Source organism: Capsella rubella, unplaced genomic scaffold (assembly GCF_000375325.1).
Source record: "Capsella rubella cultivar Monte Gargano unplaced genomic scaffold, Caprub1_0 scaffold_8, whole genome shotgun sequence".
NCBI classification, from domain to species: Eukaryota; Viridiplantae; Streptophyta; class Magnoliopsida; order Brassicales; family Brassicaceae; genus Capsella; species Capsella rubella.
The window spans coordinates 1,612,654-1,627,475 of record NW_006238916.1 but is presented as its reverse complement, the minus strand read 5'-3'; the positions used below and the strand labels follow the sequence as shown (position 1 = coordinate 1,627,475).

Below are 14,822 nucleotides of genomic sequence, written 5' to 3'. Positions count from 1 at the left end.
TCAAAAATTATCAAAATTAATTTTATCAAAAACTTGTAATGAAGGTTTGTTAAGTTCTTTTGATATACATATAAGTACGAGACACTTACCTTGGAGACTTTTGGCCTGAGCGACTCCAACTTGAGGCATATAAGTCTAATTACTTAGCACATTTCATTAGGGCTAACTACTAAAATTTAAGCCGATGTGGTTATTGACCATATTTAAACATGTTGTTTAGAAATATGATATGTTAGCATAGTTTGCAAGCGCACACACTCAAAAGAAAAAAAATATTATATGATTTGGCATAGCCGCATGGGTAAATAGTCTGCGTGTACATATCCTCGCAAAATACTAGAGTGAATGTAGGAATTGACTCTTTTCTGGTAATTTCATCTTACAATACTATAGGTCTTCATATTAATGGCTAACATATATTTTAATCTGAAATTATGGTTTTTAAAAGTATTACACAAATATAGCTATAACCCTTAAGAAAAAATTAAAAATTATTTAAAATATGATAAGTGTATCAATTGGTGCTATTTTTGAAAATTTGTGGAGTGTGTTATAATTGTTCATAAAACATATTTTGATGTTTTTAATAGTATTTTTTATAATTATTATTGAACGTACTCCATAGGTTTATTTGTAGTACGTACACATGATTTATATAAAACTCATACATTATATCTGCCAAGTCCAGTTAATATAACTGTACTTGACTGTTCTATGGTGTCTTCACCAATGTTTTTTTATTTATTTAAAGATAATCTTGACTGTTCTTCTTAATCACTTTCTTGACCTCTCGTATCTGTCACTTCCATAGATGATTAGTTTGACTTATGGTCCTTTTCCTTTTCCCGATTTAGAGGGAGGCGTCACGATTGGTGGTGTGGGCACGAAGTGAGGGGGAGGCGGAGGAGGTGGAAGAGGAACACAATCCAAGCGCAATTTGTTCCCTTCGAATTACAATATTGATCATTAGTTTTCTTCAAATAATATATAATTTGATTATGAATATCATGTATATCATCAAGATGTAAAGATTGTGTTACCAAGAAAATTTTTTTGAGTTAATACTATTTGTGCTATACATGACACACACAGATCAATAAAATCTATTATGTACAAGGTCTACAAAGCAAAATAATTTAAGAGATTAATTGGTTTTTGTTACTTTTTTTGAAATTCAATCGTTCATCAAGTTGCATGAAATGAGGATAAGCTAGAGCTACCCTAACAATAAGGGTCATAACTGGAGTTGTCATGTATATGTATGTTTTTTCTTTAGCAAGAGACCTTACGATGATGTAAACACTTACTTTGCAGATGTTTGGCCTCGGTGACCCCAACTTGAGATGAGACAAATAAGAGCATGATAAAAAAAGACAGAAGAAGAGAAGCGAAACTTGACGTCTTTGTAGCCATCAAAGCTAAGTGTTTTCCACTCTATCAAAGTTTCGTCATTACAAGACCTGTTTATATAAGATAAGAAAATGAAGATGCTAGCTAACTCGGAGTTTGGAGACCTAGACATTTCCATTTGACGCGTTTTAGTTTTGTGTCTATATAGGAAAAAGTATTTATAACATTATAACGCATATCTAACAAACATGAAGAACGATGTATTACATGCATGAAAACTAGTTATATGCCTCATTAACATCTTGTAACTCCGGAGTTAAAAGATTGTTAGATATGCATAATGATATGTGATTACTGGATGTAAAATTTTATTTATGTGTTGGTTTTAACGCCCAACAGAAAATTTTGTGGGGTTATGAAGTGCTAATAGTTTAACTGGTAAAGATTTCTGACAAAAAAAAATTTAGAAGTCGCTGATTTGAGTAGTGTTTGGAATGAGACCATATAATATGTTCTGATGGATTTCGGTTCAAAACTTTTTAGTTATTAAGAAAAAAGAAAAGAAAAATTGTGGGGTTGTAAATTGAAAGGGTAAGCCTGCCGAAGACTTAAGACGACAATATTTTTGTTTTCTTCATTTTCTTTTGATAAGTGACAAAATCTAAAGACTTTGACTTAATATATTATTATTGCCAGTGATAAATGTTAGCAAAAGGCAAACGAATTACTTAGCTGCCTATTATTTCTGTGTAGGAAATAAGAAAATACTATTTCTGCAGTCATACGTACTGTATATGTATTTCAAGATTTATATATTATGTAACGTTTCAGTGTTTTTTTTTTTTAATAAAAGGTTCTCTAGACCAATGAATGCCAATTGTTTCCGGTTAAGTCTACGTGAGTTGCATGGTAATTTTAAACTAATTATCTTGAGCCCGAACCAATAAAGTCTACGTTTATTAGGAGCTGCATGTTAATTTAACTAATTATATTGATCCCCAACCTTCAACGACAGTGGATTTTAGCCTTTTTTTTTTTGTGGAAAACGTTTTCTAAAGATGCAACAAAAGAAGCTTAAGAAGGATTTATAAGAGCCAAATCCGATTTTTCACAAAGATCCTGTAATGCCGCCATAGGTTTTAGATCTTTTGGTAAATTACGTATCTTTTCCCTATTTAACTCTCTCATGGGTTAACTAGCTAACATGTTAAAGCATTTAAACAGTTTGCTTCTTGTACTGATCGGATATGTAAGAAGTAAGATGGATCCTAAAACGAGCATGATTCGAACAATTCCTAGTTTACTAAAGAAAAGAAAAGCTTGCGGCCATGAATCATACTTGTGAGCACAACTTCTTTGGCACATAATTAAAAAACCATATAATTAAGTGAACATGAAAGATGGTTCTTCCTCAAAGCCGAAGAGATGTGTTAATAGTATAACACATTACACATGAACAAGTAACCAAAGAGATGTGTTTTCGTCAATTTTCAAGTCCCCCTCATCATCATGACGAGTCTTTAAATACCCAAAGGAAACAAACTGATCGATCTACGATCCTAAAAATAACAAAATAAAAATTCATAAATATAAAAAATTATTATATTTATTATTGGTTTATACGTTAAGTCAAGTCTTAACATTTTGTCCACTTTCAAAAAATATACTTTTCTATCTTGTCGTCAAACAAGAATCTTCCTTCGACTTGCAAATAATAAAGATACATTAATATTAAATAAAATATTGTGTTTTTTCGGTTTACAGCCCCACAAAACTTAATTAAAAAATAAATAGAAAATTTCATAATATTAAGATTATTTATACTCTTTACTTATGATTTGTTTTATTCTTTTATGCATAATTATTTTTCTTTTCTTATTGCATACCTTAATGTATTTACATACGCCCTCTCTCTTTCATAAAAAGTGTCATTTTAGAAAAAAAGAATTTTGTTTCACAAAAAATGTCATTTTAGATTTCCAATGTATTTTTTAAATTAAATACTCTAATTTATCCTAAATACGAAACTCATTTTATTGAATATAAATCATTGACTACTAATTAAACAGTGGTAAACATATAAAGTTCCAACTCTTTGTGTGAGAGAGAGAGAGAGAGAGAGTATATATAAACTTTAGTTTGGTAAAGATTTTTTTGGCAAAATGATTTTACATACAGACAAACCAATATTAAAACGCGCAAAATGGAAATGTCTAGGTATCAAACGATGCATCATTTTCTTATCTATGTAAATAGGACTTGTAATGACGAAATTTTGATAGAGTGAAAAAAAACTTAGCTTAATGCATGGCTACAAAGACATCAAAAATGGTTTCTCTTCTTCTATCTTTGTTTATCGTGCTCCTATTTGTCTCATCTCAAGTGGAAGTTGCAGATGCCATAGATCTCCACCGTAAGTGTTTACACGTCTTTGTTAATTGTTTTATTCCAACACAAAACTCTCATGAACATAATTAGTGTTTTAACAATATAAATAAGTTTGGAACTTTTTATAGTCCAGAGCAATGTATTAGAAATACAAATGCAAGCTTGAAGATTATTATAATTCTTAACGACAATTTTTTCTTTTTAAAAGTCATATTTATTTTTATATATAAAAAGCAATTTTTTTGGACCTAATATGAAATGCATTTATAAACATATAAATATAGTACTTTGTATGCAATCAGGGTATGAAATTCTAAAAAAATTGTTAAATTTTGAAAATTTCAGTTTTTTTATTTTTTATTAATTTTGAACTTAATAACTAAATTGTGCACGCCCATTATGAAATAATTATAAAATTATAAAACTAAAGAAATAATATCTTTTACTTACTAATTGTAAACTAAAGTTTTCTATTCTGTCTTAGAATATTCAACTCATATTTATAAATATAGGTAAATCATTTTTGGTGTTATTAAGATTCTGTATTTAGTTTAATTTGAATTAATATATAATTTTAGTATGTACAATATTATTAATATAATAAGTGAAATTTATATTTTTTTACAATTTTTACAACATAATATTTTGTGAAATTTTTTTCTATTAAATTATTTTTATCATAATTTTAAATATTTCATTTATAATTTATTTGATTTTTGCTATTAAATTATTTTTATCACAATTTTAAATATTTCAAATTTTTAATTTTTAATTTTACTCCATGTCAAATATATAACACATTAAAAATATTGTAAATTAGTAGGGCTGGAAAGGAAGCTGCTAAGAACAAAACCATCAAATAGTAACCCAGATCATCAATATCATCAACCGCCCACGGTTAAACCAAAACCTAAACCGCGACCACCAGCGCCTAAGTTTTCTGCCCCGCCCCCACCCCGGGTTATAAGTGCAAAACCACCGCTACAGATGTCATACCCGCTATCACCACTATTGCCTCATGTGCCTCTTCGTTTGCCACATGCCTCATCGCCGTTGGTACGAAAAATAGTCTAAAAATAATTTTTATTTATTTTAACTCGGGTATACAACGATATATATTATATAATCAATAACTGTAATATACCGTAGTTTCTTCTACTCAACACTTCAACATTTTTGTAAATTACACATTCAAACTTCTAAACTAAAAGAATATTTTACAGACATAAAATTTTATGATATTTTTAAAAATTATAGTAGATAACTGGAAAAAATAAATTACTAAGTTATACATTTATGAAATAATATCTTCTCATAAAAAGAGAAATTTCTTTGGATACCATAATTTTAGTTTTTTTCCAAAAATACCACTTTTTTTTTTTGGAAAAGTACCACAAAATTTTAATTTTTCCAAAAATAGCATAAACATAAAAATTTGATATTTGAAAGTGTAGAATTTTTTTTTTTATGTTTGGGTTGACTACTTATATTTGGGGTATATTTTTATGGATAGGGTTCAGTGTTTAGGATTAGAAATTAGTTTTGAATGTTAAAAAACTAGTTTTAGTTTTGGGGTATTTTTGAAAAAAATGTATTTTAGTGTTATTTTTGGAAAATAAAACTTATAATTATTTTTTTGGAAAAAACCCTATTTTTATGGTATTTAAGACAATTCCCCTCATAAACATGTGTTCTTCTTAATTTTATCAATTAAATTTTTATAATTTTTTAATATATGATATATATTTTTAAGTAATATATGATGCTAGTATAGTCATAATGCAGTTTACATAACGAAGAAGGAACCTAACGACGCTGTTGATAGTCGAAGAAGGAAGCTGATGGATATAGTTAAAGAAAGTGTGTTATTGCGTGTCCTGACCTGAGTCTTGTACTATTCATCAGCATATTTTAGTCGATATGATATATTTGTAATAATCCCAATAGCTTTTAAATGTTGTAACTTAATGAAGCTTTTAGTTACAAAACAAAATAAACACCCGACTACATGACAGTATAAATTTCTGCCAAAATATCTTCCGAAATAAAAACATTTAAAAATTTACTAGCCATATATTTGCAAAAGATTTAAGCCTACATATTCATAATAATTCGTGTTTAACTATTTCCCTTTTATTAAAGTCCGAACTGCAAAGAGCCAAAGACTCTCTTGAGGTCTTGACTTAAAAAATAAATCCAACCTCTGGAATAGTTTGACCAAAGAGTCAAAATTTGGAAACTAACAAAACTTTGAAAAGAAAAGATAGGCCAAAAGATACAAGAGGAGAAATGTCAATAATTCAAATAAGTGACGAACAAAATAACAATAATTTTTGTATTTTTGTGTTTGTTCTCATCTCTTGGGGTTGGCTTCTTGGTACTTCATCGTTTCTTCTCCACTTGAATAGATTAAATGTCTCTACAACCAAAAAAAAATGGGAGCAAAGTAAGAAACATAAGAAGATGGGAATGAAATGTTTTTCACAATTTTGTCATGTGGTTGTTGTGGTTCTGCTGCTTTTAGTCTTCCCTTGCCTTAGCCTATGCCTATATATCGTCTCCTTTCTCAGTTACCGGTTAGTGTTTTTCCAAGTTCTCAACATACATAACATATCAAATATATATATATATATATATATACACAAAGAAACGTACACTAAGAAATATTATGTATGCATATTCGTTGATTTTTAATCAATCTTTTTTTTTTTTTTTTAATAATCAAAGAGGTTCTGGGCCGAAGCTCATACATCCCCTCAGACCCGAAACCAAAGCATAAAACCCATACATCCCCTCAGACCCGAAACCAAAGCATGTTATATGGTTTCGTCCCAAACGCTATTCAAACCGGCGATCTCTAAGCTTTTGACAGAGATCTTTACCAATTAAGGTATTAGCACTTGGTGATATTTAATCAATCTTTGCGTTTCCGATTAACAAAGTTATCCGATTAAAACTAAAAATCATATCACAAAATTTCTACACGTACGTATTTTAATCTTGTGTACGTCCTACTAGGTTGTTTTTTGTGTGTTTATATGTATGTATGAAATGTAGGAAGGAGATTGACGAGCATAGATATGCCGAATGAGGGAATAATAGCAGGATCTTCAATAAGTGTACAAGCACAAAAGAGAAATATTAATTACCACGGTAAAAAAAATCTAATTATTTGATATTTCAAAATGATTTTATAAAATTTTGGAACCTTATTTTCATCCTTATTTTCATCAATCTGATACATATATATATAACATAATCATGAAAATGTAGGGAGGAGACTGATGCTCATAGAAGCAAAACCTTCGAAGAGTAAAAAAGGTGGAGGTCGTCGTAGTGATGATCCTGGGAGTCCAGACCGACATAAATAAAGTTGGACAGTATTGTTGTTGTTTAAAACATTTGCAGTACCTAACCATGCAATATGTAATAGGAAGACTCGAACCATAATATATATGTATATATATAGACTGAAAAAGAAAAAAATATTATGTGCCGTACACTTTGTGTAGAGAGGAACCTCATAAGTAGTATTGGTGTCTTTACTTAACATTTGTACTACCAAATACTAGGGCTGTTGGCCTAAGTCTTTGAAACCTTGGTCGAGGATAAATATAGTATTGTATTAATTTGCAACTTTTTTTGCGTATTTGTTTATGAGATAGACTCACTTCTAGTCAATACAAGTTACAACCAAATACAAATACTTATAAAACACATCTTGTCCTACACTTCTGGTGACAGACTTAGGCTTATGGACCTTTACCTTTAGGCGATTTAGAGGGGAACGGAAGGATGGGAGCTACGGGGATACGACGGATCGAGAGGGGGCGGCGGAGGAGGAGTAGGAACGCAATCCAAACGCAATTCGTTCCTTTCTAGCAATATGCATGCACCATCAATGATATTGTACGTATGATTAGTTTCTTCAAACAATAATTGTGTTTTACAACTACATATAAGTTATAACATTCGTTGAATGCAGACAATAATTGATGTATAAAATTAGTAATAACTTTCACGTAACACACCAATTTATATTTTCCTAAGATAATTTTTTACATCTATAATTCAAATTTATGTATTAGTTTTTTTTTTTTTTGAAATTTATGTATAATTTTTAATATTATACATCAATTATTGTCTGTATAAAGTGAAAGCGAGTTATATGTTTACATGCATGTTTTAAAAAGAAAATTTAAAAATTAACTAAAATCTATTAGACTATCTACATTGGTTACATGGTTTAAAACACAACATTGTAACTTCTCCAACTTGAGATGAGATACATAAGAGCAGCATATAAAAACACAGAAGAAGTACGACGTCTTTGTAACGATCAAGCTAAGTTTTCCCACTCTTAACATTTCATGACAAACGTGAAGGACGACGATGTATAGCATGAAAACTATTTATGTCTCATTTATTACATCGTGGGTTAGATATGCTTTATGATGTGTGGCTAGTGGATGTAAATGTTAACTAGTTAACGCTTAACGCCGAACACAAAATTTTGAGGCTCTAAAGTCCAAATTGAAGGTGAAGTCCACCGAAGACTCCGGTTAGGCGACAATAATTTTCTTTCTTTTTCTTTTTGATAAGTGACAAAATCTAAAGACTTGACTTTTTATATATTATTACCAGCGATAATATATTTGAGATAAAAAAAAATATTATTTTCTTAAACGTTAGCAAAAGGCCAAACGCATTACTTTAGCTGCCTATTATATCTCTGAATATGAAATAAGAGAATACTATTGAGAGAGGAGAAATAGAGATCGAAGGGATCAGGATGACAAGTCTAAATTTATAACATGTTTTATTACTGAGTTTAACCATTTTCTAAATATATTATTGAGAATTGTATTTATCTTAATTAGGATATTTTAAATTTTTATTTTTTCCTTTTTATAAGAATCTAATAACAATTCTTTCTAAAAAAATGTAGTATTCATTAATTAATAATGATATCAGAACCCAAATCCTTATAAAAAAGAAAAAAGAGAACCAAGAGATCCTTCATGCACATTATAATGACACTATGTTAACTTTCAAATAAACGAATGAGTTGTTTGATTTCCTTGACGTTGATGCTCCAAAGATGTCTTCTAATGTGGAGAAGCCAAATAACAGAAATGTAAAATTTCTTCGAAAATAGGGTTTTAACTAAAAGACAAATTACAAAAAATATATTTATTTGTGACAAAATATAATCTTTCAATTTTCCTTTTTTTTTGTTTGAACAAACTAGAATCATTAATTTTTCTATAAAGATTGTGAGGATTATGACCTAAATCCAAATTCTTAAGATTTTTTGCTAAAAGAAGTCCAACAACCCACCACTGAATATTTAAATACCATATGAACAAAAAAGAGTCCAACTTGGATTAAGATACAAGAGGTTCGGAGAACGTCAATAATTGAAATAAATGATGGACAAACCAATAATATATCTTCTGTATATGTTCTTATCTCTTTGGTTTGGCTTCTTTGTACTTAAACGTTTTCTCTCTACTTGGATATATAAATAAATATCTCTGCAAACCAAAACATAGAGAGCAAATTAACGAAGAGAGAGACAGAGACATATAGTGATGAAGTGTTCTTCACTATTACCTCAACTGGTCATTCTGCTTTTGCTGATTTGCGTCTTCCCTTGCCACAGCAAGTCAGCTCCGTTCTCAGTCACAGGTTAGTGTTTCGACACACATAACACTTAAAATGTTTTTGTAACAATGTTTTTATATATGAAACTAAAGGTTAATTCGTTTCATCAAACTGGAAATACAGAACTTACACACGAAAACTCACATGGACGAAGTCTATACCAATCGGCCAAACCTGCTAGTTTTAAAGTAAAAGTAAGAGCATTAAAGGGTAAGGGACAAGCCCTAAATAGCAAAGAATCTTCAAGAAGCATGGAGAAAACTCACCAGTTAGAAGGTATTACATATTATATGCATGTTATTTTTCTTTACGTGTATACATTTTAACACATCTAGTGTTTTAATTCATACAAATTTTTTTTTGTTATTGATTCAAATTGAAGTTGTATATAAATTATTAATGTAGGGAGGAGACTCATGGGCATATATTATCCAAATGCGGGTATAAGAGCAGGACCTTCAAAAAGTGGACAGGGTGGTGGTCGCAATCCCGTAGCCGCACCCTAATACTTCTTCTGATATTACCCTATAGGCATGCGTATGTATTTAAGATTTAAAAAATTATGTGTAACTTTATGATATGTAACGTTTCAGTGTTTCTAATAAAAGGTTTTATCTATCTTAACATTTTTAGAGTACATTTCTTACTAAAATCTATTTTCGTTTATAATTTTTAAAAAAAAAATATTTGCATTTTAAATAATAACAAAACTTAAAGTAAATTTTGTAATTAAATCAAACTAAATCGCAAAATTGGAAACAAATATTTATTACATCAAAAAAAATTCCAAAAATATTTTTTTCTAATAAATCGAATCTCTCTCTAATATATTTATATAATCTTATTTATTTTAACTTTATATTATTACATATAACATATGTAATAATAAAAATACAAAAAAAATTTCCGCATATTTTGCAATTTAAAATTTTGAAAATGAACGTATATTACTGAATCGATAAAGGAAAAAATATATGTAAAATGTCTACATAAAGTATAAAAAATTAGATAATAGTTCAAACCATTATAAATAAGACTAATATTCTCTCAACTACAAATGTGTACAAAGATTGATTTCTCATGCATCTAAATTAAAAAAATTATTCGGTTTAATCCGGTTCTTTATTTAAAAAAGAAACGTGTTTGAGTTTACATAAATATGATTATATTTTTGTTAAAGAGTTGTCTATATTTAAAAGTTTATACGGGTTAAATTAAAATATAAAATTTTAAGTTAAAAATGACATCACACGGTATATTCCGAGTTAAAACTTAGCATAAAAGGTAAAATAACAAAAATTGTCTCGTGTTGTACTACAGGATAAATCTTAGTATATAAACATAATGAATGACAGTTGTTTCGGCCAGTTAAGTACGTAGAAACTATAGTTTTGGAACTAGCTAGTACTGGATCGAATTGTACAGCTAGAGTCTAGAGAGCATATGTGGACCAAGCAAGAAAGACCGTCTGATCTCTCTACAACCTAGATCGATCGATTTTTATTTGAAAGATTTTTTCAAAAAAGAAAAAAAAATTAACGAGGAAAGAAAAAGATAAATCTCCGAGGTGGCTAGTAAGAATGATAACAAGCAGTTACACAACCCTTGGATCGAGTGAGTGAAAAAAAAAAGTGACACAGCACAAAAAAAGATCTCTATAGTTCTTATTTTTTGGTCATCAACATTTTTTTTTTTTTGAGATCTCAAGATCTCAAAGAAATGCGCCGTATAATTATTTTTCGTGAAAGCTATTCATCATAATCGAAATATAGTACACACAGTTTTATGTCATCCTAATAAAATTAAATCAAATAATTTTCGTTTTGGTCAACAAATCAAATAAGTTTATTAATGATATAATAGGCTAAGAAAATAAGAAAGAAAGAAAAAAATCCATGGATTGGGAGTTTGTGACTTGTATCACTCGTCTAGTCGAGTAGGTCATATATTACGTCGATATTTTGAAATATATATTCTGAACTACACGAAGAGAATCAATAGTCTGGCATAGATTCATATGGGGATTCCACATTTTAAATTGAAACTACTAATCCACTATAACTTGCTTGGATGATAATGAGTCAATGCATGGTGGATGTTGATATATAATATGTGAATATGTATTGTCCATATATGTGCAAAGTCTGATATTAGATTCGAAGTCGTTGATGATAATGAGTCAATGCATGGTGGATGTTGATATATAATATGAGAATATCAGAATATGTATTGTCCATATATGTGCAAAGTCTGATATTAGATTCGAAGTCGTCGGCACTATAGACTACATAATTATATTGGTCCAAACAAATTTCGAAGTCAATTTAGTATATAAGAAACATTCAACGCCACTTGTTTTTCTTGTCTTATGTAACTAAAATTCAAAGATTCCAGCCTAAAAAGTCCAACAAGTTTGGGCTGACGTGGACAATTCTAAGGCTTTGTCCGATGCTTGTATTTTAGAGTTGTTTTTGAGTTCTCTATAGTTATAGATACAGGCTAACAATGCAAAAAAAATTTATAAATACAGGATAATTTCATAATTTGCATTTTAATTGCACTAAAATCACATCTAAATGGTGTCTCCATTTAAGAATATGATGTAATTGTATCACATCTGAATCACATTTTCATTCGTAATTCTAACCAACCGTTTCGCTCTCAAATCACATCACTCCAGCATTTGAATCGCAAGCGCACCCAAAACGGACTACCATTTGGGGCCTAAGGCTTTAACAATGCAAAATAATTATGCATGAATATGTATGTAAATAAGCAATTGAGAGTTCTTATATATGTTATATGGATAATAAATGAATGGAACATAAATGTTTTACACGGTTAAACCTAAATTATTTTAGTTTTCCTGAACCAGCACTAGATTGTGAAACATATGCATAGTAAGCTCACTAGCTCCTGATTGAATTGCTTGAACATAATACAATTAAAACATCTTTTTTACTGTGCTAACTCCTATCTGTCTCTAACTTGGTAATGGAGAAAGGGGTCATGAATTTTGGGCCACTAATTAAGCACAAAAGTCTTCGAACAACTTTTTTTTTCTTTTTTTTTTGGTGTTGTGGTTATTTCTTAGAACTTAGTTTATTATTATTAGGGATATAAATAGGTGATTCGTATACACAAATCAAACAAAATATATCATCAGATAGCTAGATATTATAGAGATACACATATTTAGAGAGAGAAGAGAGAAATGGAAAAGAAGAGTACTGCACAATTGGGACTTGTGTTGTTTCTTCTTGTGGTTCTTTTGGTCACAACTCAAACTGAGTGTGCGCTTCCCTCTCCACAAGAATCACTCTCGATGATTGGTTAGTGTCTTCTCAGTTCTCAAATATCTTTTTGGTTAGTTAACCATGTTTTAATAGACGAAAAATCTATATAAATTCCGAGGTGGTGAAACTAATGGCTACTAATAAAATTACCATGCACATGAGGTTGTTTTTTTACTGTATAACAAATTAACATGTGGGATAATATATTTTCTGGAAGAGCTTTTTAATGCTTTTTTAAATTTCTAATATTATAAAAATTTAAAAGTTTGAAAAGGCAGAAATTTAGATTTTATGATAAGGTATTCTTGAATAATTAAAGCAAGACTAAAAATATTTAGACTTTGGTGAGTTTATACCATTTTAAGATATTGTGTTTTACAGGATCAAGGAGGAGGTTGATGAGTAGCTATAAGACCAATAGTGACATAGATTTTGGGGGATCAATCAGTGGACAAGCCGGTGGTGGTATAAATAATCCCTAGCTTACGTCTCTCCACCATCTTTCTGATAGCTATTGAAGTTACTTGGCCTTGTATTCATTATCATCTATAATGACATGAATGAATAAAAAAGTTTATCTTCCGCAGTTATAACTGGCCGAGACTCCTTTAGTCTAATGATACCCTCTCGATTGCAAAAATTTAATGACAATTCTGATCTAATAAAGTAAATACTCACTGACTTCACTTGTGTTTAAATCCTGTTGGAACTTATAACATTGATTCTATCTAGACTTAAAGAATTAATGTCTATAAAAGGAAAGTTTATGATAACTAGATTTTTATTATCTAATTGATGATACTTTTTTTGATAATTTTGTTTGAAGAACTAAACATGGTTAACATGCTTGGATTGATTAGAAACATACAACTCAATATATAGTTTTTTTTTTTACTTAACACCAATCAATATATTTGGGAGTCGCATAGTCATGATTTCTTCAGTACGTCCTCTGCTTATTACCAATCCATTGTATTATTTTATGACACATGCATGAGGATACGGTCCTGTGTACCTTGGATTAATTTTTCTTGCAAGTTGGCCAAACACAGGGACAAAATTCACAGACTTGAATAGTTGACTTTATTTTGTTTTCATGTCGTCAACTGACTAGTTGACTACTAGATTTTATTGTATGAAAAATTGTCGTTATGTTATAAAATGAGAGGCCATTGAAAAATAAAAGGGTCATCGTTATCTTGAAAAAAAAACATTGCACTTGGACAGCGTTCGTAATCACATGTGTGATTAACTCGATTTACAGTTGTATTTTTAAACAAATTTTAACAACTCGATTTTTATATATGTCGTTTACTAATATGCCAAAACGCATTGATGCGTTTTGTTTTTCCCCATATTTTCTTGTGTAAAATGCATTTGTCTTTACATTTCTCAAATAAATAAAAGACAAGGTGAAAATCAAAAGTGTAAAGTTTATTTTCACTAACAAAAGTGTTTATATGATGAAATATATATGTAAGATAATTTTCTTAACAACAACTTACTTTATTAAGATCAATTGGGGATCATAATGGAAGATTTTTACAAGAAATTTGGAATAAGATAATTAATAATATATTTAACTAATTTTAAATGATTAAGAATACTGATTTAAGTTATGTAAATGAATACTATTCACGTGATGCATTAGCTAATACAATTATTAAAACGATATTGCAGTACAGTGTGTTTAGATTTCAGTTATGTAAATGAATACTATTCACGAACTACTACGGGTGTTTAGATTTTTATAGGTGAGAGTTAAATTTGTTAATGTTTTCTAGTTCAGAGTTTTATTTACTAAAACAATAGTTGATGGTTTAAAAATTGATCTCACCAATGTTGAGGATTTTTTTCATTAAATTCCCTAATAAATACATTACAAAAATTATTTATAGTAAAATGAGGAGTTAATCTGAACTAAATATCAAAATATTTATATACTTAAGAAAAAAAATTAGTTAAATTTTACTATAATGATAAAAAAACAAAGACAACATACAAAAAAATATTTTTAAGCATTCGAATAATAAATGTTCACATGTCCTAAAACAAATCTCTCAAATCTCATGATAATCTTAACATAAAAAAAATCTCTCAAATACATTATATTATATGTAT

General features: G+C 29.2%; 4 protein-coding genes and 1 long non-coding RNA gene across 6 annotated transcripts; 4 read left to right on the top strand and 1 right to left on the bottom strand.

The window, feature by feature from the left end:
• Positions 1-626: 626 nt before the first annotated feature.
• Positions 627-1,441, bottom strand: LOC17875740. The gene is made up of 2 exons (XM_006279717.2): positions 1,308-1,441; positions 627-944 (listed from the first exon to the last, which is right to left on the bottom strand). Exons 1-2 carry the CDS (start codon positions 1,411-1,413, stop codon positions 826-828), a joined length of 225 nt encoding a protein of 74 aa, XP_006279779.1. The 5' UTR covers positions 1,414-1,441; the 3' UTR covers positions 627-825.
• A 2,202-nt stretch (positions 1,442-3,643) lies between these two features.
• Positions 3,644-5,716, top strand: LOC17875274. 2 transcript variants are annotated; one of them, XR_002832636.1, is made up of 3 exons: positions 3,644-3,763; positions 4,562-4,794; positions 5,524-5,716. It is a non-coding gene; the product is annotated as an uncharacterized LOC17875274 (long non-coding RNA). The 2 variants fall into 2 exon arrangements; XR_002832637.1 differs by having other exon boundaries at positions 4,559-4,794.
• A 304-nt stretch (positions 5,717-6,020) lies between these two features.
• On the top strand, positions 6,021-7,374 carry LOC17877176. Its single transcript, XM_006281791.2, is given in 4 exon segments — positions 6,021-6,291; positions 6,293-6,314; positions 6,796-6,891; positions 7,012-7,374. Coding segments are annotated over 4 exon segments (480 nt in total). The 5' UTR covers positions 6,021-6,027; the 3' UTR covers positions 7,110-7,374.
• Positions 7,375-9,219: 1,845 nt separating this feature from the next.
• Positions 9,220-10,029, top strand: LOC17875750. The gene is made up of 3 exons (XM_006281262.2): positions 9,220-9,429; positions 9,529-9,681; positions 9,811-10,029. Exons 1-3 carry the CDS (start codon positions 9,333-9,335, stop codon positions 9,909-9,911), a joined length of 351 nt encoding a protein of 116 aa, XP_006281324.2. The 5' UTR covers positions 9,220-9,332; the 3' UTR covers positions 9,912-10,029.
• Positions 10,030-12,573: 2,544 nt separating this feature from the next.
• LOC17874641 lies at positions 12,574-13,285 on the top strand. Its single transcript, XM_006281354.2, has 2 exons — positions 12,574-12,737; positions 13,083-13,285. Exons 1-2 carry the CDS (start codon positions 12,620-12,622, stop codon positions 13,181-13,183), a joined length of 219 nt encoding a protein of 72 aa, XP_006281416.1. The 5' UTR covers positions 12,574-12,619; the 3' UTR covers positions 13,184-13,285.
• Positions 13,286-14,822: the final 1,537 nt, after the last annotated feature.